At 42.4% G+C, this 23,369-nt stretch overlaps 1 protein-coding gene across 2 annotated transcripts in view; it reads right to left on the bottom strand.

Moving 5' to 3' along the window:
• Jazf1 (JAZF zinc finger 1) overlaps positions 1-23,369 on the bottom strand; it is a 300,929-nt gene that overhangs the window by 127,713 nt on the left and 149,847 nt on the right. For both annotated transcript variants that reach the window (XM_076913329.1, XM_034518806.2), the window contains exon 2: positions 4,896-4,968. Coding sequence is in view for 1 of the 2 variants with exons in the window: in XM_034518806.2 (XP_034374697.1) it covers positions 4,896-4,968 (73 nt within the window). In the remaining variant the exon portion in view is untranslated. The remainder of the gene's footprint in view (positions 1-4,895; positions 4,969-23,369) is intronic.

Raw genomic sequence — 23,369 nt, 5'->3', positions numbered from 1 at the left:
GATCTTTCTCTCTCTCTCTCTCTCTCTCTCTCTCTCTCTCTCTCTCCCTCTCCCTCTCCCTCTCCCTCTCCCTCTCCCTTTCCCTTTCCCTCTCCCTCTTTCTCCCTGCTGCTGCTCCAGCTGCCACCTGTTGCCTCTGCCCACCACCTGAACTGTAAGCCCAAATAAACCCTTCTCTTCTGTAAGCCGTTGTGGTCATGGCGGTATATTCTGGCAACATACAGACATGTGCACACAGGAGTCACAATGCCCATGGCTCTAGCTTTAGCTCTGAGGAACTGCTAAGCTCTGCTCAGACTTCGCTCTTCACACTACAGTAAAGTAGTGTAGATGACTGCGGTGTCAACCCCCCAAGCTTCCCTTCTCCCAGGGACCAGTCTTGAACTTCCTACTGTTTAGAGCCTAAAACTCACCATCTCATACAGTTTCTCTAGTTACGGTGAGACAATCAGTGGTAGCCATTGCCCAGGACGTTTTTTATGTTGTAAGTTGGATGAATGCGGAGTGAGCGTATACAGTTTGTTTCTCCCGAAGGTCTCTCTATGAATATGGGCAGTTTGTACAGAAGCAATCTTACAGTTCTCAGGATCAGTTATGAACTCACTTATTACAAGAACAGTTGTGCATCCCTTCAGAAAATGTTACTAAGGGGCAGCAACAGGCTCAGTATTGTCCTGGAGGCTTGGAAAGGAAATGTCCCTGCATTCATGAGGCATGTTTGATGGTACACATTGTCCTGGCTCCTCTAAAGCAATTCTCCCTGCTGTCATCTCTTTCGTTAAGATTTGATTGCTATGAGAAATGACACAGCCTTTTGCTTAGATAGATCGCTGTGCCGCTGGTATTTGTGGTATTTGTTCTGCGTGGATACAGCAAGGAAGGAGTTACTAGAGATGAAGAAATGTAGGCGGGGCATGCAGCCTCTGACAGAGGTCATGAGCAGGTCATGAGCATCGCACAGGACCCTAAGATGAGCAGCCTGGCTCTGCATCACGCCTCTGTGAGAGAAAGGGAAGAGATCTCCTGAGGAAAACTCTAATTCACAAGCATAAAAAATTAGCAAGTGGTTTAGTGAGTGTGTTTGGGTACCATTTTGTCTTCCTTTTCTCTAGCTGATTGTGAGAAAAAAGACAATTCTGCATTTTGAATTAGAAAAAAGAACAGAAAGCCATTCTGTATAAAATCTTACTCTTTGGGGAAGCTGAGGAGGGAGGTGAAGGTGATATTATCTTAGCAACCTAAAATGATGGTTTCAGAACACTAATTCCTATTAGGTGCCTCAAGCAAAAGTACCCAAGAACCACACCAGAATTATATCGTCCCATTCAGAGAACTGAAATGGATATTAAGCATAGAGGAAGAGGATATGATGTGTATAAATCTTGAATTGAGACATGGAACCATTTGCAGCCATCTGGCCTTGAACTTGTGATTCTCCTGCCTCAGCTTCCCAATTGCTGGGGATCACAGGTGTGCAACATCATACCCAGCTTAGAAATCTATTTCACTTAACTCACACCCCCCAACATTAAAGCCCATAATATCCTCCTGTGAATAAATGGCCGTGTGTGTTGGGGGGTGTGGGGGGGGGGGTGGGAGGCTCCCGAATCACTCTTGGAATTACTGTTCTAGGAAGAATTGTGATTTAACTTTCAGAGTGAACATTAAATCAAATTAAAATCATTCTTAGAGGTCAAACCTACAGCTCACTGCACCAGCAGTGCAGGAGAGTCCTAGGAAGAGAACCAGAGCTGTATTGTAGTTAGATATTAAACTTTCATCCAGCAGCGAACGATGAGAATGAAGTGCAAGACACCACTAATCTGCAGTCACACGTGATGAATGTTCACATATCAAATGCTATACATATTTAAAAATTAAATAGCTTTAGAAATTTTGATTTATGTTATCTTAATAAAAATATTCTGTAGAAAACAGAATAATTAACAACCTTGGCCATATATGCTATTACATCCTTAATGTTATCTCTGATACTTATTTCTGGAGAGACACAAATGATTACAAAGTTACCTTGTAGCCCAGCATGGTGGTAATTAATTTTAGCACTCAAAAGGCAGAGGCAGGCAGATCTCTGTGAGTTCAGGGCCACATGATCTACAGAGTGAGTTCCAGGACTGCCAGGGCCACATAGTGGGACCCTATCTCAAAAAAGCCAAAAAGTTACTATGTCTCCTTAAGGCAGTTACCGGAACTTCTTGGACAATAACCTGCAGAACTATCCAGGGGCAACACACACTCTTTGGCCAGGTTTTGGTGATGGAGGTTCACCTGTTTTGCCCAGCAGCTTACCCCCTGCTTTCCTGTTGGCTGCAAGGCTAAGGTGTCCATTCACTGTAGCTGATATGTTGGGATTTACTTCTTACATCCACCCCAGCTCCAGCTTTGTGATACGGCAGTACCTTACAAAGGACTTCGTGAATACCTCTCTTACAGGTTTTAGCTTCTATAGTCTCTATTGTTGTCCCTGAGCAGACTGCTGACATGCAGTTATATTGGGTATAGTAACTGCTCTATATTATTTTATATCCTTGCCCTCTTCAAGATTCTTCTCTTGTCTTCATTGGGTATTTAATGCTCTGATATCCTAATAACTCTGGCTGCACAGTAGATTCTGGAGCCCCCTCAACAGGTATAAACCCAAGTAGCCCAAGGTACTATCATCTGTGTTTATTCACCTCTCTCTCTTTCTCTTTCTCTTCCTCCATGGGAGCGTGTGTGTGTGCGTGTGCGTGTGCGTGTGTGTGTGTGTGTGTGTGTGTGTGTTTAGGTCAGAGTTCAACTTTAGGTATTGTTCTCCAGGAGACATCCACTTTGTTTTGGAGACAGTCTCTCACTGGTCTGAAACTCACCAAATGAGGGTCAGGAATTCACCTCTTTCCACTGGGCTCCCAGGACTGGGATTGAGTGTGTAGACCATGCCTGCTTCTTTAAATGGGTCCCAGGGATTGAACTCAGGTCCTTATGCTTGCAAGGCAAGCATTTACTAACGGAGACATCTCCCTAACCCTTGCCTTTATCAATAAAAAAATAAAAATAAAAATTAAGGAGTGACAACCCTCTCTTGGGCCAGGCCTGGTAGCCTGCATATAATTCCAGCTCTCAAGGACAGAGGAAGGCTGCTTCAAATTCCAGGCCAGCTTAGATGTCAAATTCCAGAGGCTGCATAGCAAGATCCTATATCAGAAACAAAACAAAGCCAAGCAACATCCACCCACCCAACAAAAGAAAACCCAGAATTAAAATAACAAAAGCAAAGAAGGAAAAAGAGCAGTATGTTTTCCTGTCAGTCAGGATACTGCTGCCAAGCCAGCATTTCTTCCTCCTTCAGCAGTGGCTTGGTCTAAACTCTCTCTGTCTCTGTCTCTCTCTTTCTCTTGGGGTGTGTGTGTTCTCCTTACGCAATGCACAGGTTTGTAGCTCTCAATTGTTTGAACCTCTTGTATCGGCTCCCCGCCACTCTGTTTGTATCTACTCCCCATAAACAAATATCTAGAGTGTGAGGAGTAATAAGTCCCAACACAGCAATCCCCACAAAAGGGTCTTTTGTTCAGAGTTGATAACCTGGCAAGCTTACACATACCTTCTTCCTAGAGAGGTCACCAGTAAGCTTAGCAGTCTGCTATAGACGTCTGTTCCTTTAGACTAGATAGATTTGTCAACATCAGCAGGCTAATCTACTACAGTTCTATGAATATATAACTAGAGGTTTTTCAGTTCTCTTGCTAAGTATCGGAAATAGTACAGGCTCTTTAAAAAACTCCAACATCTTTATGTAATCGAATATAATCTAAATGTATTTTAGCAACATGTCAGAATATAGGTAGTGAAAGACTAGAGACAGTTTATGCTACTCCTTAGAAAGTCTGATGAGCAGGAAACCAAAAAATGACGTGCACTCAGAAGCTTTCATTAATAAATCCATTTGAAAACATGCTTCATTACAAGTACATGAAGCTGAGCGCAGGTAAGTAACTCAAGTTGTGTCTTGGTAGGAATTAACTGTCTCCTAAACGACACCAAACTGAAGAGCGCAGATAATTTACCAGCAGATTTTCTCTCCAGACCCTGGTCCACACTCTTGCACCAAGAGACTAGAAAAGGTCTTTGCCTTATGGGAAAGGGACAGCCAAAAGCAATCCACCCACTGACTTATGGGCAACCAGTTCACATTCTCATTAAAAACTAATTTTGCTCTCACTCTCTCCACATTACTTGGACAGTGTATGTTTTTTTAACCCAAAGGTGAGTTTGAGTTCTAACCCCTAAATTATTGTCTCCTTAATCATTTGAGTTGACTGAAACACTAAGTCTTCTTTTAGGTTTGATATTCAAACTCAAAACAGTTCTCTAGAGCTAGGCTCAGAAGGAAGGCAGTGAGAACTCATGCCCCTCTCCACACGTGGGGGCAGCTGCTGACAGTGTTTCTACTGAAAGATGAGCTGCTACAAAATGAGGTTCTGAAACGAAATGATTTCAGCTAGTTAGAGTCCAATATATTCTGATACTCCAGCTATGTTTTGAATTCATAAAAAGTACTTTTTTCACCCCAAGATTTAAAAGGTTCACTTAAACATAAATCCACTAATCTCTCACACTGCCCTATGAAGTCAAAATAGAATATTCTAACTGCATACAAAATACTTGCAAAATGAGCTTATAAATCAGCCGTGTCTTCAGACTTACACACAGTGAGCTCCAATCTATATCCCTCAACAAAGAACTAAGAAATCTCCACAGAGATGGTGCACATTTTTAAACAGAAAGCACTTACTCTGGCAAAAAGATACATGTAGACAACAGAGCAGCAGCGACCAGCCGCTGCGTCTCTGGGGCCGCTGCGTCTCTGCGGCAGCTGCGTCTCTGGGGCAGCTTACCTGTTGATGTAGCTGAGGGCCACGTAGGTCGGCTGCTGCAGCTCTTGCTTTTCTAAGACACGTGGATCTGTATCTGAAATAAAACACAATGACATTTTTTTTTTTTAGTTTTAGTTTTTTTTTTTTTTTTACATCAGAATATATCAGGTTCCCTAACATAAAATAACAGAAGGTAAAGAGAGAAAAAGATTAATTTAGAATAGGAAAGCTCAGTCCACAAAGCACAATGATTTGTTCATTCATTCATTAAAAACAAGATATTACATTGCTTTTCAAGAAATTCCAAACATCAACAGTGATAAAATGCCCATCTGTCACACAAGCTCTTGTACAACCCCCTCATAAATATTGGTTTTCACTGCCTACAGTTACAATGCTGGCATGGTTCTCGCTGGTTAATCGGCCTAAGAAGGAAAGCCTCTGTTAATTATGCTCACTTCAATGCTGGAACAAATTAGTTTACATTGAAAAGCTCCATCAATTTGAAAATCTATGGAGTATTGTTCTTGTTCACTGAACACTTCTGAGTCCAGCTTCACATTCTGGAGGGCTCGTCTCCTTTTTGAATGTATAATGAATTGATTATAGCTTTTCTAGACTCTTAATCAGAAACTCTCTCAGTGCTTCAGAGTCGACAAACAGCACATTCACAAGGGGTCTTCCCCTCAGAGGGGCAGAATCCCACACACAGCAATGTCCGGCAATGGTGCGTCTCTAGCACAAGCCAGTAATGAATGGACTCCTCACAGCCAGAAGCATATTCTCAAGCTTCCCATGTGGAGAGATCACTTCCTGAATATGTGAAAAAGAAATGATTATATAATAATACATGGGGTAGTCGAGTCACTGTGTATTGTTTCCATGAAGAAAGGTTAAAGCGCTTCACATTAATTTCTTTTCATTAAAACCTCGCCCATACCATCACATGATTAGAAAAGTCTCTTCCCTGCAGTCGGCAGTCGACAGTCGGCAGTCGGCAGTCACTCCTACTCGATGTCATGACTGACATGGTTTCAAGCACCTTAGCAACGTGTTTACCACAATAGTGGATTTGGGATATACAGACTCCAGAGTGCATTAACAGGTGATGGAGGAAGGGAGAGACACCGTGGTCCAGGACACGAGTGGTAAAAATAATCAGGTTGGCATTGCTTTTGACTATCTGACTATTCAACTGGGCAGCAGAGCCAGCTTTATTCATTATGTCCAAGCTAAGAATCTCACGTTCACTCTATCATTTTTCCTATGCCAAGAATTCCAGGGAACTCTATTTAGAAATTCTCCTTCCTTGGGTCTCTGCCACTGTAAGCCCTTGAAAGCTGAATTAGGAAATAAGAGACAAAGAGTCTCTGAAAGCCTCCATCAAGCCTGGTGTCAAGGTTTTGGCAGAGCAAATGGGAACAGTTCAGTAACTCGCATTTCCTCCCCTTTTATATGCAGTTGGGTCTGCAGCTGAGGCTGCAGCTTGGTCTCTGGTTGAACAATAAACTCAGTGGTTGTCTAGATACGGGATAATATCTGTATTGTAAATAAATAAAATATCCAATAAAAAAAGAACAAGACATGTGATGTGTATGACAAATGGCCCACACCCCACCTTGCTGAACCTCTAATGCCCTTGTTCATTTGTACTACAGTCTCCATCATTGGGAGCCAATGACAAGCAATGCTTGGGACATGTAATTTGTTTGTTTGTTTGAGGGGAGTCTCATGTAGTCCAGGCTGTAGTCAAACTTGCTATGCATCTGTAGATGACCTTGAACTCCCAATTCGCCTGCTTCAACCTCCAGAACTGAGCGTTGGGATGACAGGTGTGCACTACCACACTGTTTGGTGTTTTGTGTGTGTGTGTGTGTGTTTGTGTACTATTTTTAATAAATATTCATTCCTAGTGCCACTGCCAAGCCCACAAGAAAACTCTATTGGTGTTATTTGGTGGGTCAACCAACATTTAATAATGAACTCATGGACTTTGGCCATGACTTACTTAGTTGTATACCATGCCAGGACTTTATATACCCAGAATTACTTACAATTTAATAAAGCCAGAAACCAGCACTGCTGCCTCTCAACCAAAACTAAGAAAAAGTTGAGCAATGAGCTATCTGTAGGTTGTGAGGCCACTGTAAAAAAGATATGTTTTTGATCTGGAGAGAGCCCTCCTTGACATTCTACAGTTTCCAAATACCACTTACTCTTTAAGTACATCACAACTGTGTGTATGTGCGGGGGAGGGGTGGCTAAAAAGATGTAGGTAGGAGGCTGAAGGCTATAGCAGCAGAAGACTTCATAGAGTGATTTTGAAGAGGAGCCCTTGCTTTCCTTCGTAATCATTCAGTGATTCTAATACTAATTAACGAGTGTTCTCTGCTTACATTCTTCCCCTCAGCTGCTAAACTTGCAAAGATAGATCCTCATTTTGTTTTTGTTTTTGTTTTTGTTTTTTTTTACCACTCTCTCCCAGCATTCTGAGTAGGGCTTGTCAAACCCTCCTCTTTGTTCTCAGGACTTCCTGGACCACAGTGATACTTTTACACTTCCACACTGTGCAGCTGTGAGGGACTTGTCTCAGCTCTTCCTATTGCTGCCATCTTTTGCCCTCTAGTGCACAAATTCACATAGGCACAGACAGTGATTAATTCCATGATGGAAATATTGCAGTCTTTGGGTTAAACATGGTATATCTGTCAAGCATGTTTGTTTCCTTGACCTTTCAGGGCCCCCATGAAAATGTGGTAGAGGGTAAGAAAAAACCACCAAGGGAAGTAAACGGGAGACAGAGATAGGAGGTAAGTTTTGGGATACAAAAAAAAAAAAAAAAAATATGGGAACATAAAAAGGCTTGGATAAAGTTATCTTTATCTCCAGACCATATAGTGGGGACATAAGAACCAGGAGCTGAACCTTGCAGAAGCCCCAAGGGACCCTGCACTAAAAGATGTCTGCTATAACATGGAGAAAGCTCAGAGCTTAAAACAGAGAACTCTTTAAGAGGTCATGGAGAAAAACTAAGCAGGTCATGAAGTGCCTATGGATGGAGGCACAGAGAGGGAGAGGGCAAGCTTACAAACCATACTGCAGAACATTGGCAGCCAGTCAGGACTCTTCTTCTACTCCATTAGGCAGGTGTGGAGAGAAGAGAACCCGGATGTTGACATGTGTGATTCCCTAATTAAATGATGTTCCTGTTGTCCCGTCTATAGCCAACAAGCTCCATCTGTGCCTCCACCCACAGGTGTCTACCAGTTTTTATTGTGGTTGTAAAAGATAAGCCAGTAACAGTCAAGAAATGATGATTAAGCAGTGTAGGAAAGGTCTTGAACCTGAAAGCCAACAAAACACGGGGAAAGTCAGAAGAGAGGGAAGGGCCAGGGCCAGGGAAGAAGAAAGTGACAGGCAGGTATGCAGGAACCAACGTGCAAGCAGTGGAGGTCTACATATTTCTGTGACGAACTTCCTTAGATGAAGTTAGTGCCATCAGGGCTAGAACCACAAGCTCCATGCTCTGAGTCTTACTGAGCCAGTATTCTGATCGCCCACAGGTGAGGTCAGCTCACTGCTCCCACCCAGTTGTAACACTGGACTCCACACACACTTTATAGTTGTCTTACAAGTCCAGTACATTTTCTTGCAACTTTTACCTCATTTTTAAGACTAAATTTGTTGAACAATTTACAAAGATAGACTTTAAAAATTCATTGCTGGTCTACTTCAGATGCTGAAATAAATATATCTTGTTGGCATTGGACTTAAAAAAAAACTACTACAAGTGTATATAACCAGGCTTGCTGAATGGATCAACTTTTCCTTAGTTTATAGACATGTCATTTGAAACTTTTCCTAGGCCATAATTTCCATTACAGGAAACTCAGTGCAAATTATACTGAGACTCTTGCCTTCCCCAATTCACTGTGAAATCCAGACGCACCTAAGTGTTGCTGTGAATTTTATGAGCTTGATATCTAAAAGTCAGGGATTCTATACAACACAATAGCAACATCTATTAAAAAGCATTCATGTTCACATATGGAGCCTGAGATTTCCTGCCACAAGTCAATGACTAAACATGATTGAACCAGGAACTCTCTAAACCATGCTCAGGCGGCTGACATGCACAAACACTGCAGTTGCAGCTTGCCCTGTGACTAGCACGGGCAGAGGTTCTGTTGCTCTGCTTTGTCAATCCTTCAAATCCCTATGGTCACCACTAAGTTGCTATTTAGGAAACTGTCTTAGAAGTCAAATCTAAGCCTAAGGCTCTGTCAGTAACCCATGTCCACCATGGTGGAGGCTGAGTCACTGAATGAGCATCCAGGGTGAGAAGTAAGGCACAAGATTCAAAGACAAGCATTGGCTCAGAGAGCTCAAAGACCAGGCAGGCCAGAGGCACAGACCCGGTAAGCCACTGCATCCCTGCAGAGAGATGAACGAGGATACATGTTCAGAGCAGTACAAAAGGAGGCAAAATACTAGGAGAGGAGGGCCCATGTGGGAAGGTTTTACTGATGGAGCCCACAGTGAGTCACTCACAGGCAACGGTGGGAAACTAATGTGGCTTTAAGGTAGCAGGCACTGAGCTGAAAATCTGTGGGCATTACAGAAGGGCAGCACGGCTGACCAGACAATACTCATTAACTATAGATTGTTAAACAGAGATACTTGAGGAGGGTAGTTCTGAACTGTGGGCCATCCTCTGTGAAGGCAGTGTCTGTAGACACTGGAAGGAGGGGGCTAGAGGGTCCTACACTGCACATAACCAGATAATCTATTACAACACAACCACCCGACCTCCAATGTCCGTGCCCAGCTGAGACACCCTGCTGGAAACCCACGTGCTGTTTATGAAGAACGGAGCTACTACATGTAGGTGGGTTTTCCTATGTTCATTTAGAACAAGAGCCTAGAAGGCTGCTCAGTAGGCAGCAGGACAGTGACACAAGGGTGGTTGGGACCTAGGTCTTAGGAGCCCTGGCTTTCTTACTGGAGTCAAAGAAATGGAATTCATTTCCTAAAAGACATCCTGAATTCTTGGCATGTACTCCTTGCTTAGAGGAGTACATGGCGCACAACTGGGCAAGAAGGATTATTATGATAACCAGTTAACAATAATCCAAGGGCTAAAAAGAGAGCTCAGTTGATAAAGAGCTTGCCTTGCAAGCACAAAGACAAGTTCAAAGCCTAGCAACCACATAAAAATTCTGAGTGTAATGGCACCACTTGAAATCCTAGGGTTGAGGAAGCAGAGACAGGAAGAACCCTGAGGCTCACAGGTCAGCTTGTCTGACTGGTAAACTCCAGGACAACAACAGGCCCAATCTCAAAGGAAGTGGATGGTACCCAAGGCTGACCTCTGGCCTCCACAGGCATGTATATATCAACTACCTATACACAACTTTGTGTACATGTATATGTGCTCAACACACACACACACACACACACACACAGGCACGCACGCACACATGTGCATACACATACTAGAAAAAGCCCTTAATGATTCAAGACAAACCAGCAAATATATAAATTCCTCCTGAAATGTGGCATGATTCTCTGAGAATCAGGGCAACTTTTGAAAGAAAAGTTTCTAAGACTCAGAATAGAGAACAGCTTGAGCAGGTGAGTAGAAGGGGAAAGCAAAGCGTCTGTGAGGTTCAGGGTGGTTTGTATGTAAGAGGCATGAAGTGCAGAGCAAGCTTTCTCTGGAATGGCTGAAAGGCTCTCTTGATAGTCAGCCTTAATCTCAAAGGTAAAGCAGAGGCCCTGGGGGAGTAAGCTAAGCTGGCCACTGTTAGAGAATCGTGCTGAGTGGTAGGGAAGGTGGGAAACTGATAGAGAAGACACGATTGGTAAAGGAAGAAACGGAAACACAGGATTTTTCTTATGTTATGGAGTGAGTATCTCATTATCAACAATAAAGAACCTCAAACTGTGAAGAGGATTTCACACATGCTGCTCCTGTGTGAAATACGCTGTGCAGAACCAAGGTGCTGGAGCTTGAGAGAAGAGAGGAGTAAAGGGCTCCTGATGCAGACAGGAACGACAGTGCTAAAGACTCTCGTCATACCACCACACATTCCAACAGGCAGAGCCAAGGAACGACCTCAAAACAGTAAAAATTCAAGCACCCTGATTAAAGACGCTATCCTGAAACTCAGCCAATAGTCAGGCCTGGGGCACACTGCATTTGAAACCTAGTAACTGCTGAGGACAAAAGGCTGGGAGAGGGTGAGTCAAACGGGGGTCTTTAATTCAGTGTTTAGTGGATCTGTATGGACTCTCCAAGGCCTACTAAGGGAATCACCCTCTTGCTATACTCTTTGTTTTTCTTTTTTGTATCTCTGGCTATAAGCCTAGCCTTTAATGGCTGAGCCACGTCTCCAGCCCTGGTGTTAAGATAATGTGTTACTTGGTTACTTGGCGTTAAGATAATGTGCTACTCTCTAAAAATCCAGCTGCCCCGACTCAGCGTTAGCTTCATAAGCCTTAGGATTCTTTTTTTCATCTCTAAAATATTGCTAAGAACAGTGCTTTCAACCTACAGTGAAAATGAGGACTGAATCTTGAGAGTAAGGTGGTGCTATGCTGCTCAGTCCATCAAGTATTTTGGAATTAAGACTGGCACTGCTGTACTGTGACTCGTCTACACTTTAGAGTCAGCAGCAGAAGGACGCATAGGGAAGTTTAAACGCAGCACTCAGATGTGAGCCATCACGGGCTGCATGCTGTGCTGGGACACAGCATGGGACACATGCTGGGCTGCCTGGTATGAGGCTTACACTCGCCAGCATTGTATTACCTTCCTCAAGTCTACATCCTTTGAGTCTGCATCCGGTCAGTAAAATACAGGACTTTAAAGACGTCTCCTTGAAAATGTGTGCCTTTCTTTGCAGTAATTTTTATCTAGGGTAATTGGAAGAATGACTATTACTCCTGCATGTACTGCAATATGAGATAATCTTGAACATGGACGTCATTCTAGGCAAAGCCAAACAGAAGTGGGTGTGGCTGAGCAGTGAAGTCCCACCTCTCTTCTGGCCTGGCCACCTCCAGTACTTCTGCAACTGAGAGAATGAAATTCTCTTCTACTTCAGATGCTGTTACTCAATGGCTTCTCAGCAAAGAAGCCAAATCTTCATACAAACAATAATACAACCAATACCCTAACAATCAGAATGCTAGCTCAAGGTTCTACTGAGTAACATGAACTATTTTGTGTCTTTGCTTTTCTGGATTAAAAAAAATAGATTACATTGTATCATACTAAATGTCTGAAACAATAACAACAATAATAGTAGAGTGACACCCACATTGCCATATCCTATGAGGCTAGCACCGCTACAGAGGGATGACTGAGGAATGGGAAGAAGAAGAGATGTCAAATTATGGCTGCTTGGGTTGCTCAAGCCTTTCTCCAGTATTGGTTATTAGTGGGCAATAATGAAGCAAATTGCACATGCATATTGCTTCTGAGTTATCAACAATGCGATGAACAGTAACCTTTGAAGCTGTCAGGATCTTTTCAGGGAGGCAATTAAAGTGAAAAATGAGAGTGTGCACAACTTCCATCACCCAATACTGCGTGTCCCAACACCACCTACGAGCACTGACTTCCGAGTGGGTGCAATCTGAATATTTATTAATGCAGATCTGTTCCCATTTGTTCATCTTCTTTTCTTGTAACCCAAGCTACCCTTACCTGACAAAAGAGATTTTTTTTTCTTTAAAGGGCAATTCTGACACTATGAATCACATTTACCTGAAACTTACACTGTGACATCGTTCCTAGCTACATTAAAATAAACTTTCTTTCCTTTTCCCCTTCAGGAAATGTAAGTTTAGGACAAGCTAGGATTCCAAAGGAGAAAGAAGTTGAGAATGAAGTAATCCCAAGTAGAAAAGCACTAAACAACCAAGCTCAAAATAAGCAAGAATAAGTGGTGTTTATGGAAGGTCAAATGTATATATGTCAAATACTGTGTGGTGGGCACTGAAGCACTATCGCCAGACAAAAAAGAAGCAAAGCCTATCTCTAGCAGACCATATCCCTGCAACAGATGTTGTCATCCATAAATTTCATACTAGAGAACCATGTAGTCAAGTTACAAAATTAAAAAAAAGCATAAGACTTATCTTTTAAGTCAGTTTACAATTCTATGTTGCGTGGCATCTGTAGTTATCTCACGTACATGTCTATGGTCACAGGATGGACAGACTTGCTAGGGGAAGTGCTTCATATTGATTTTAAAGAGATTACAAAAATCTTAAGAAAAAAAACCACTTGCTTTCCCACTAACATGTAGGAGTTGTTTATGGTGTGACTGTCTTCAGATTTACATACCGGTAAGAACTGGAGTGAAATACAAGAGATCCCCAGAGGGAGCTGCCCTATGGGATGGAGCTCCCACACTGCTCAGAAACTGCTCTGTAAAAGAGCCTAAGGATCCTCTCCACTTAGTCACTGGCCTGGAGACTGCTGGCTCTCCACTAGAACTGCAGATTAGTATCTCCTGGTTGACTGGACAGACTCTGAGGGCCTGCCCACCCCCAAAGATTCTAGTGTGAAACCAGACAATTACACTGAAGACTTTGGAGGCATGGAAATCAGGAAGCAGGAAGTAGCTCAGTGGTAAAGGGCTTGCTGTATAAGTCTGACAACTTGAGTTGATTCTTGGAACCAAAAAAGTGAAAGGAACTCTGCAAAGTTGCCCTTAGATTTCTATGTGTATACCTTCCCAACACATATCACATTACAGACAGACAGACATGTACACACCTGTGCACGCATTCGCGCGAGCACACACACACACACACACACACACACACACACACACACACACGGGGAGAGAGAGAGAGAGATAAAGAGAGAGGGTTAGGGTTGGTTAGGGTTAGGGTTAGACACACAGAAAGACAGAGACAGACACACACAAAGACAGACACTGAGACACACATAGTGAAACACACAGATAGACAGACCAACACACATATAGATATACACAGAGACATAGATAGACACACACATAGACACACACACAAAGACAGCCAGACACAGACATGCAAGTATACATAGAAGCACACACATACACAGACAGAGAGACTGACAGACAGACAGACAGACAGACACATACACACAGAGGCACAATTTTTCAAAAGAACTGCTTGGGAAAGTTATCGCAAAAGCAATTGTGAAACTGAAAACAAATGGTTGAGTATACTGTACACGTTTTGTGGATAAATCCATGTGGTGAATCTTTTGTTCATGTGTGTTTGTGTGTATGCATGTATGTGTGAATGCATGCAGAGGCCAGACATTCATGTAAATGTAGGGATTTTTTCTTCATCTTTTCCCACCGTACTGTATGTATTATTTTGAGATGGTATCTCTCACCAAACCTGGACCTCACCAGTTCAACCAGACTGCCTGACTAGCAAATCCAGGGATCTTCCTGGTCTTTGGCCCATCTATCCTGGGATAACAGGCCCTTGTTGATACTTGGCTTTGAGGTTAGTGCTGGAAAGTCAAACTCAGGTCTCCTATTTATTCAGCAAAAGCTTCACCAACTCAGCCATTTTTCCATCCCCTAGTGAAATTACCTGAAGCACTGCTTACATTGTCACCTCCACTTTCTAGGAAGGGCCAAGCTTAGTAATCACATGATCAACTTAGTGTCTCCATGTATTTTTAAAATTAACTCACAAACCTTGAATGGGAAACAGTCTTCCTGTATTCTGATGACTAGGGATCTTTTTGTTTGTGTGGAGACCATTGATGGTATTTCCTAAAACTAAACTCCATCACTTGAACTTTGGGACCAAGGATTTTCCGTAAGACTGGTTCAGGCAGTGTGTTCCCTGTGCTGGTATTCTTCACCTCAGTAACAAGTCAGGTCATTATGAAGCAGGTTAGTTATATATTCTGGGAGCCTGTTTCATCTAGGATTTGGCAAACAACACCACCATCACCACCACCACCACCAACAAACCAAAACCAGAGCCTCCATTCTTTCTGTCTCCCAGGGAAGTCAAAGAATTGCAACAAAACAAAAGCCAACCAACCAACCAACCAACCACTGGAGAAAGAGCTGAACATCTGGATTCAGATTACACAATGGCTCTACCTACAAGTCTGTACTGGTTACAGCTTGATCTGAACAGCTCTGGCTGGCCTTCTAGGGAATCACACATGCTATGTTCCCAGAGGAGGCTCAGAGGTGACACACTGTCTGGGACTGATGGCTCTGGAGTCTGTAGAGGCTGCATCTATTCTACATGCTAATGAGGAGGGACACACGCTGGCTGAGCAGTGGTACTGAGGATGTGGGTATGGATTTGGATTTGGGTGTCAAGAAGTCCCTGGCCCTCTCACACTTAGCAGATGGCTCCTGAAAATCTTGGCTTCTGCAGAAAGATTAGGCAACTCTCTCTCTCTCTCTCTCTCTCTCTCTCTCTCTCTCTCTCTATATATATATATATATATATATATATATATATATATATAGTTATATATATATAGTTATATATATATATAGTTATATATATATAGTTATATATATATATCTAGAATAAACTTTTCTCTTGGATAGGCAACATACTATGGAAGTTACTGGTTTGTTTTGATGCATGCTAACTTCATGACTGGAGTAAGTTTCTCAGGCTGAGCTTTGGTTTTCTGATACAAAAGTCAGTGACTCATAGCTTATGCAGTTGTTATGAGGTCTTAAGAGAATTTAAGGGAGATAAGCTGTGTACTGCACAGAGTACAGGGGCTAGTACATGGTAAATGCCCAATAAATCTTAACAGATACTATTATTTCGTGCTGTTAGTGCTCACACTGTGGGCTTACAGTTGTGAACAATCAATCATTCCTAAGTGGCAGAAACAGCAGATGAACCATTGTGGGGCCTACCATGTATGGATGAAGAGAGATCAGTTGCTTTTCATGGACAGTCCTCCCAGCAGATTTACTTCTCTGGAAGAACAGAGGAGGTGGGAAGATCCTGAACTGCTTGTCCTTTCCCAGGACAGGAAGGCTCTAACGCTGGTCTCCAGTATGCTCATCTGACTTCCAAGGGCCTGTTACTTTGCTGCTCTCACCGCTTCCCTTGAGTAGAAATAACTAGTCTCAGTACTGAACCCCTTTCCAGGTGCATTTGCTTTCTTGTAACAGACTCACATATAGCTCTGGCTACCCTCAGACTTGCTAGGTCATCAAGGATGACATTAAACTCCTGATCCCTCAGCATCTACTTCCTGAACCCTGGGATTATAGGCTTGTGTGCGGTGCTCAGAACAGCCCTGAGTCCTATGTCACCCCCAAGTCTTAATGCTCTAAACTACATTGCCAAGTGTCTCTCCTTTCCAGATTATAAAGTGAATCTTATCTCTTGCACAAATGAAAATGAATTCTTATTGCTTAAACTAAACAGAATATAACCACTAGTATGTAATATTTGTTTATCTTTGTTTTTACATATTAAAAAAATGTTTGTCTTCCTGTATGGCTCAACATCACTTCTTTACACATTTCAGAGACATTCCAAGTATTTCCTAGGCATTCTGCTTTGCATGTTATTCCTTCGAATTTGATTCAATCGTGGATACCAGACAGAGGCCTGGTGGCTTCAGAACAGGCATGGTACTCCCATCTTCTAAGAACGTGCTACGTTGTTGACTATTAATACTTGTGTATGAAGATGAATTGCTCTTGGGGCTGGCCAGCTTTGGTTTTATCACCATGGTGGCAGAAATAAGCAAAGCATCAGCATGTTATCAGATGACCAGCAGAGTGGGACAGACACATGGGTGAACCATTTCTTTCCTTCAAAAAACTTGCTCTCTCCTCCTGCCCCAACAGCAATTTTAAGTTCATAGCAACACTGACACAAAGGAACAGAGACATGTCACATCCTCTCTCCTTCCTGACAAGGACAGTCAACATTGACATTTCCCTACTAGATTGTTGTCTTCTATTAAAAAGGTGCTTCGTGGAATTCTTTGGAATGCCTTGTAAGAGATAACAAATGAAATATTGGGATCCAAACAAAATGTGAAGGTTCTGTATCATATTTGAGTAAAATGGACATTATCAAAGTAAGCACAAGACCTCAGGTTCCTCAGTGGGGCTCCAGGGACTCTGGGATTTGGTAAACTTTATTATCAGTAGAGTTCAGAAAGTAGAAGGCAGAGATGATAATAGATTTTCTAGGTTTTCTTAAGACAAGATAGGGCCACAATATCATAAGACATTGAATCATCTTGTGGGGGTGAGGTGGGGGTAGAAATCGGCCTTTCAGAGGAATGTAGAGATAAAGTATTGCAGAATGTCTTCATGCTCTGCCAGTCCCGCTCCTCCCTCAGCTCACTCTCACTTCATTCAACAGAGCTTTCAACATTTCACTGCAATCAACACCAAGTTAAACATTCAAAATTCTTTAATTAGCACACTTATCTCCAAGACTCAAGTGTAAGTTTTAGAAAACATTAATTAACTTTAGTAACATATTATATACCTTGACTAATAAATTTCATTTCTTCAAATATTAGGATAGTTCATTAAATTGATCTCATAACCTACTAATAAGTCCTAACTGAAGATGTTTAAGAATATAAAGCTAAATTGCAAATCAGTGTCAAGCAGTAAGCCCTCCTTTATTATTTACATGACAATATAATCTTAGGATACAAAATATTTACAATTTGGCTGCACCAATCAAACTCTTCAAGCATATCTCTCAATTGTTGTCCCTCTATGGCCTATACCCAGTGGCTCTTAATGTCCCTGCCTCCTCTACACATCTTACTTGCACACTATCCTTCTTGTTCCCATTAGCCTGCTTGTTCTTCACTGCCCCATGAACCCCATGCTCTGTCCTGACTCTTCTGTGGCTGACTCTTCATGAGAGGCACCAGGATGGAATGACAGTGTAACAGGAGTGGGTAGGAGGGTTTCTGTTCTACCACTCCCACCAGGCGTGGTTTGTGCCAATGGCTGCAATTGTCTACTGGGAGCCATGGCTATGACAGTGGCCCCTCCTCCAGGATGCCATCTTTGCCAGGCTTTGGCCTTACCGTCATTTCTGCTTTATCAGCATCCTGCTCCTGCTTGGTCCTGGGTACCTGAATTTAACTCTCTTTTGCTGCTAGATTGATACACCTTTGTGATACACATGCTTACTATCTGAAAGACTTCACCTACTTCTCTTTGATCATCCTTAGATTCATCTTCTAAGGTCTACTTCAAAAGTCTTCTCTCCAGTGCATTCTACTGCACTACAAGGTAGAACCTACTTTAGTGTACCATCTAGTGAAAGGATGAATTACATTGTAGTGTTACTGTTCCCAACAGACTCAGCCTCTCCAAAAACAGCTCCTAACTTCAGGCTCTCCTTAGTACTTAGCACAGATGTGTCAAGTAATTATGATTACAGAGAAGCCAATAAATGAATGAATGGTAATAGGACTTAATTACTGAGCACAACACAGTTATGTGCCATTAAGTAGTATTTCCTGACAAGACTATTCACAAAGCTATTACTTCACAGTGACCCCCACTCTGGGATGATTTAGTCTAAACACAGCTGCTGGGATCCAGCTGGAGACAAATGCTGATTGCTGCACAGTGAACCAGCTAGGTAGGTCTTCCCTAACTAGTTCCCCACAATCCCCTATCACCTGGCAGGGTGTTTTCTGCTTATTATGCTAATTAGATTTTGCTTGAAAGATGTAATTATTGCTGCAACCCAAGGAAATAATTAATGGCCAATTTTAGTGGGCAAAATATTCATTAATCAAGTCAACAGACAAGAGAACTACAGAGTTTAGGGGGAAATGCCCTGAGAGAGGAGGAAAAAAGATAATCATCTAGAGGGTTCTCCTGTCTCATAAATGTGGGTTAGATCTATTCGATTACAGCCTCTTGAAAGCTCATGTTTCAGATTTAGTCCTATGCCTTCTAAAGAAGTCTACGTTCAAACATCTGGCTTCAAGTCACATTGTGAAACAGGATTATTTATTTTAAAGCATTTATGTAAGAACGAACATGTTTGCAGACAGTATTACTACTCAGCTACCAAAAATTCTCTTTCATGACAGAGTCTCTCACTGGCCCAGAACTCATCAATTAACTAGTCTAGCCTGTCTCTATCTTCTCAGCACTGGGCTTATAAGACTCGCTATCACGCTTAGCTTTCTTTATGTGGGTTTTGGGGATCAAATTCAGGTTCTCCTGCTTATAAGGCAAATACCTTACTGATTAAACTATCTCCCTAGTTCTATTTGATAATATGAAACAAAAATATTTTGTGATCACAAGGATACAGTACTGATCTCAAGGTTGGTCTTTTTGAAAGGCTCACCCCCCTCTGAGGTTACAGACACCACTTTCTGTTCTCTGACATTAAAGGCAGGTAGGAGACAGTGGTCATAGAACCCCATTCAGGATGGCGAATGTCTACATCATCATTGTGCTTGACAAACACCTGGCTTCTCAAATCCAAGGGGAGATGCTCTCTAATACATTGGTAATCAGAGCCTGGGAAACACAGGACATTAAAGACAAAGATGCTCCAGAGATTAGATTAAACCCATACTTGCTAATAAAAGGTCTAACAATCTTAAAGCGTATTGCATCTAAAACAAACAAAATAAACATAAACCATGTCCTCTACCTTGTCCCCCATATCCCTTTTATAATATTCATGCCCTCAGATTTGTGGTATTATACATTAGTTTGACATGTTTTCTGTTACATTATAGAGATTTAAGGATAGACGATGGGTCATAGAAGGCAGCATATAATCACAGGGAGTCAACTTAAAACCAAAAAAATTTCCATGTTTTTATTGAATTTTAAATGCAAACAACCATATTCCAGCTCCTACTTGCCTATAAGGCTGTTTCACAGTCCAGAAAAAAAAATCTTTTTAAATACTGTTCAGCATCCACATCTTAATGGTCTAGATGCTGAAACTTTTCACTCAAAGTAATGATCTCCAGGAGTAAAAATAATATAATTATAACTGAACTACTTGGTCAGCTAAATCATAACCAGAAATGCATGGATATGTATTTCATTCGTGTGCAAAAAGAGGGGCGGGGGGGGGGGGGAGAAAAGAAAACCCTTCATTCTGGACCATCAGCATAGCACTAAATTTTGATCTGTCATTGAAAACAGTCACTTCTATTTCTGGCATATGCCATGACAACAGGGTACAGCAATTGGCAAAGACAGTTCATATTTCACATTAAATCTCCACCTGACCTTAGGAGTACAAGGTGGAGAGACTCATGAATAAGGAATTATTTGTTACATAAACAGTTCTTTTCTTCTAAACACACACACACACACACACACACACACACACACACACACACACACACCAAGAAAACCTCTCTGAAACCATAGAAAGGCCTTACCTGGCTGTGAGGAAATGTATTATTGGTAATACATTTGCAAGATTGGGCAGTACAGACCCAAAGTGTGCTCTCCAGGTGGCTCTGTGGTCTGAAGGACCGAGCAAGCCCCCACGAGTACTTCAGTGCAGAACTCGGGTTCAAAGGCATTGCCAGGTATTGTGAGTGTGCCTCTGAGAGGCAAGGCTTGGGGATGGAGCTGAAAGGCTCCTGGAAGCAAGAACATCTGATGTTCTCCCTACCACTCGTGTTGAAACTACACATGAATCTGCATTTAAATGGAGTTTTTATCTTCCTGTTAGTCTGTCCTCAAATGAAACTTGGAGAAAAGCTTTGCAGGCATTTCCTTGATCTCAACAGGTGTCTCCTTTTGCTTCCCAGTGTGCCCCATCTCCCAACGCCAGAGCTTAATAGCATGCTCACACTTCAGCACGGTCCCAGCTACTCTTACTGAACTGGGATGAAAGACCCACTATGTGAAGCACCTGTGTACAGCTCACACAGGTCTGAGAGCCATTGTAGGGCTGGATGGGGTAAGCCCTATGGATGTTCTCTACTGGATCAACACCCAGCACTGACCCTTTTACTGAAACAGAAGGCCATTCAGGATGGATCCTGCACTAGAATATTAAAGAGCTTCTCAAGCTGCCTGCAGGGCCTGGTCCAGCTGCAGCAGGGCGGGGCACCTAGGGTTTCTGATGTGCTGGTCTGGGAGCAGTAGGCACCAACTTTTCAAGCAAGATTCCAGTGACTCTGATCCTGCTGATGATACAAGGGCAGCTCCTAGAAGCACTGCACTTAAATGACCAAAGCAGTCTGGTAATCTTGGATTAGGTAACAGTGTCATGGGTAACTGAAGGCTATAGGCTTCTCTGATGCAGTAGCCAAGGACAGTAATATTATCAGAAACATTAAGGAGGAACTGAGGGCACTGGTTCTTAATCCTATCCCACTGTGAGTCACAGTGAGACGAGGACTGAGGAAACCTGTCCCAGGAGACTCCAAGCCAGGCAGCAATCCTTAATTTCAGCACTCATATCTGAATCACAGATCATGTGTTCCTTAGTTTAGAGACACAGGGTGTGGCCAGCAAGAACAACAAACTGCCTCTAATATTTTAATAAAAATCACAGCAAACTTTCCTAGCAATGGGCCCAAGATCAACTTTTCTGAAAGCAACTAGTGGTAGACCTGGGCTGGAAACCAATCCATGGCTGCTTGTTAAATCAACTCAAGCAGTAGATCTTACAGCTGTGAAAACAGTGGTTTAAAATCCAAGCCACCCAAATAGATGGTATACTTAAGTTTTAAATCCACATATTCTTCAACCACTGTCAGCTAAGAGACATGGGGAAGGAATAAAGAAAAGGCCAACGGCATCGGCTTTTCTCAAGAGGACACTGGCTTCTGGCTCCAGTAGAAGCCACTGACCAGTGATTCACAGGGAATCATGAGGGTGTCCCGAGCAGTGTTTCTTTCCCTACCCCTGGGGATCTATCAGTGCCATGACCTCCAGCTAGCAGTGAGAAATATAAGTGTCAGAAAACTCAATACTTCTGGGTTGTCCAATGTTAATCTTTGAGGAGTTTCTGGAGTAGAAGTAAACAGGAAATTGCTGCCTCTGAAAAGGCTCTCTGTTCCTAGCAAGGCAATAGCACGAAGATGAGAGGTCGTCCACAGGACAGCCACACACCTACCAGCATACACAGAGCTACATGCACAGGGCTTGCTGGATCCTCAGCCACTCCTATCCTAGACCTGTCATAAGCACGAGAGAGAGAGAGAGAGAGAGAGAGAGAGAGAGAGAGAGAGAGAGAGAGAGAGAGACAGACAGAGAGAGAGAGAGAGACAGAGAGAGACGGACAGAGAGACAGAGGGAGACAGAGACAGAGAAAGAGAGAGGAGAGAGAGGAGAAAGGGGCGTCTCTGTAATCTACAGCTTATTAAGCCCCACTTTTAGAACTCGGAGAGTGACTGACATAGCTTCAGAGTCCTCAGAGAACTTTGGCATAGATTCTTTTGGGCAATTCCAGGAACCATGGGGGAAAGGAAATAGGTTTTTTGTTTTGTTTTGTTTTGTTTTGTTTTGTTTTTTTTCATTTTGAAAATTAAGGAACTGAACAGATATAGTCACAAAGGCTATGGAGAACCTGGCTAACCATTACAGGTCATCAAAAAGAAACATCAGGTCAAAACTAAGCAAATCCAAACAAAGCATAAACTCTACTCTAGTTAAGAATGTATCACTATACTAATATAAACAAGATGTCAGTAATATGAAAAAAACTGGGGTTGGGAATACTAAATAATTATGTATTTTTTCTGTAAACTTAAAAAACTAAAACAAAAAGACTGTTTAAAAAATGAGGGAACAGATGATATTCAGACAATAAAAGAGGCAGGCACAGTTGCACTGTTCTCTGTATGCTTAAGATATTTTTAGAAGAGTTTGTAATTGAAAATATTTTAGGATTTGAAACTATAAAATACACACACACATGTGCATACACACATAGATGCACAGACAGATGCATACAGGCACGCACACACACACACACACACACACACACACACAAAGATGTATGCTCACACACACTTAAAAAATTGTTTTCCCAAAGAAGTAAAGGATTTGTGTGGAAAAAAATGCTATGCTCATAAAAGGCCTGAGATATACCTCAGCAATCTGTTGCTATGGATCCTTTCAGTAGCAGCCACTGTACTCCAGACAGATGACCCAGGAAGAAGATGGACTTGGTCCACCCACCTCCAAAGACCCAGGTCCCACATCTCCCTGACATGCCTAAGGTCTCCACATTCTCCTGTGAGGACATTTGTTCCTTGAGGCTTGCATCCCAACAAGTTCTCTTCCAATGATGGGTTAGAGAATGTTGCTCCTCACACACCAGTGACATCTGAATGGCAGCCATAGTACACGTGACTTGAAAGGTGAAAAGCTGCCGTAGCTTTAAAGCCAAGCCATTAGCCATCTGTTGTGTCAGTCCTCTGCTGAAGACTGGATGGCCTTAACTCAGTGGGGAAACCTGCAAGCTTTCATTTGGGAGTATCAA

Source organism: Arvicanthis niloticus, chromosome 15 (genome assembly GCF_011762505.2).
Source record: "Arvicanthis niloticus isolate mArvNil1 chromosome 15, mArvNil1.pat.X, whole genome shotgun sequence".
Lineage (NCBI taxonomy): Eukaryota > Metazoa > Chordata > Mammalia > Rodentia > Muridae > Arvicanthis > Arvicanthis niloticus.
The sequence above is the reverse complement of the archived record's forward strand: the minus strand, read 5'-3'. Positions and strand labels throughout refer to the sequence as shown.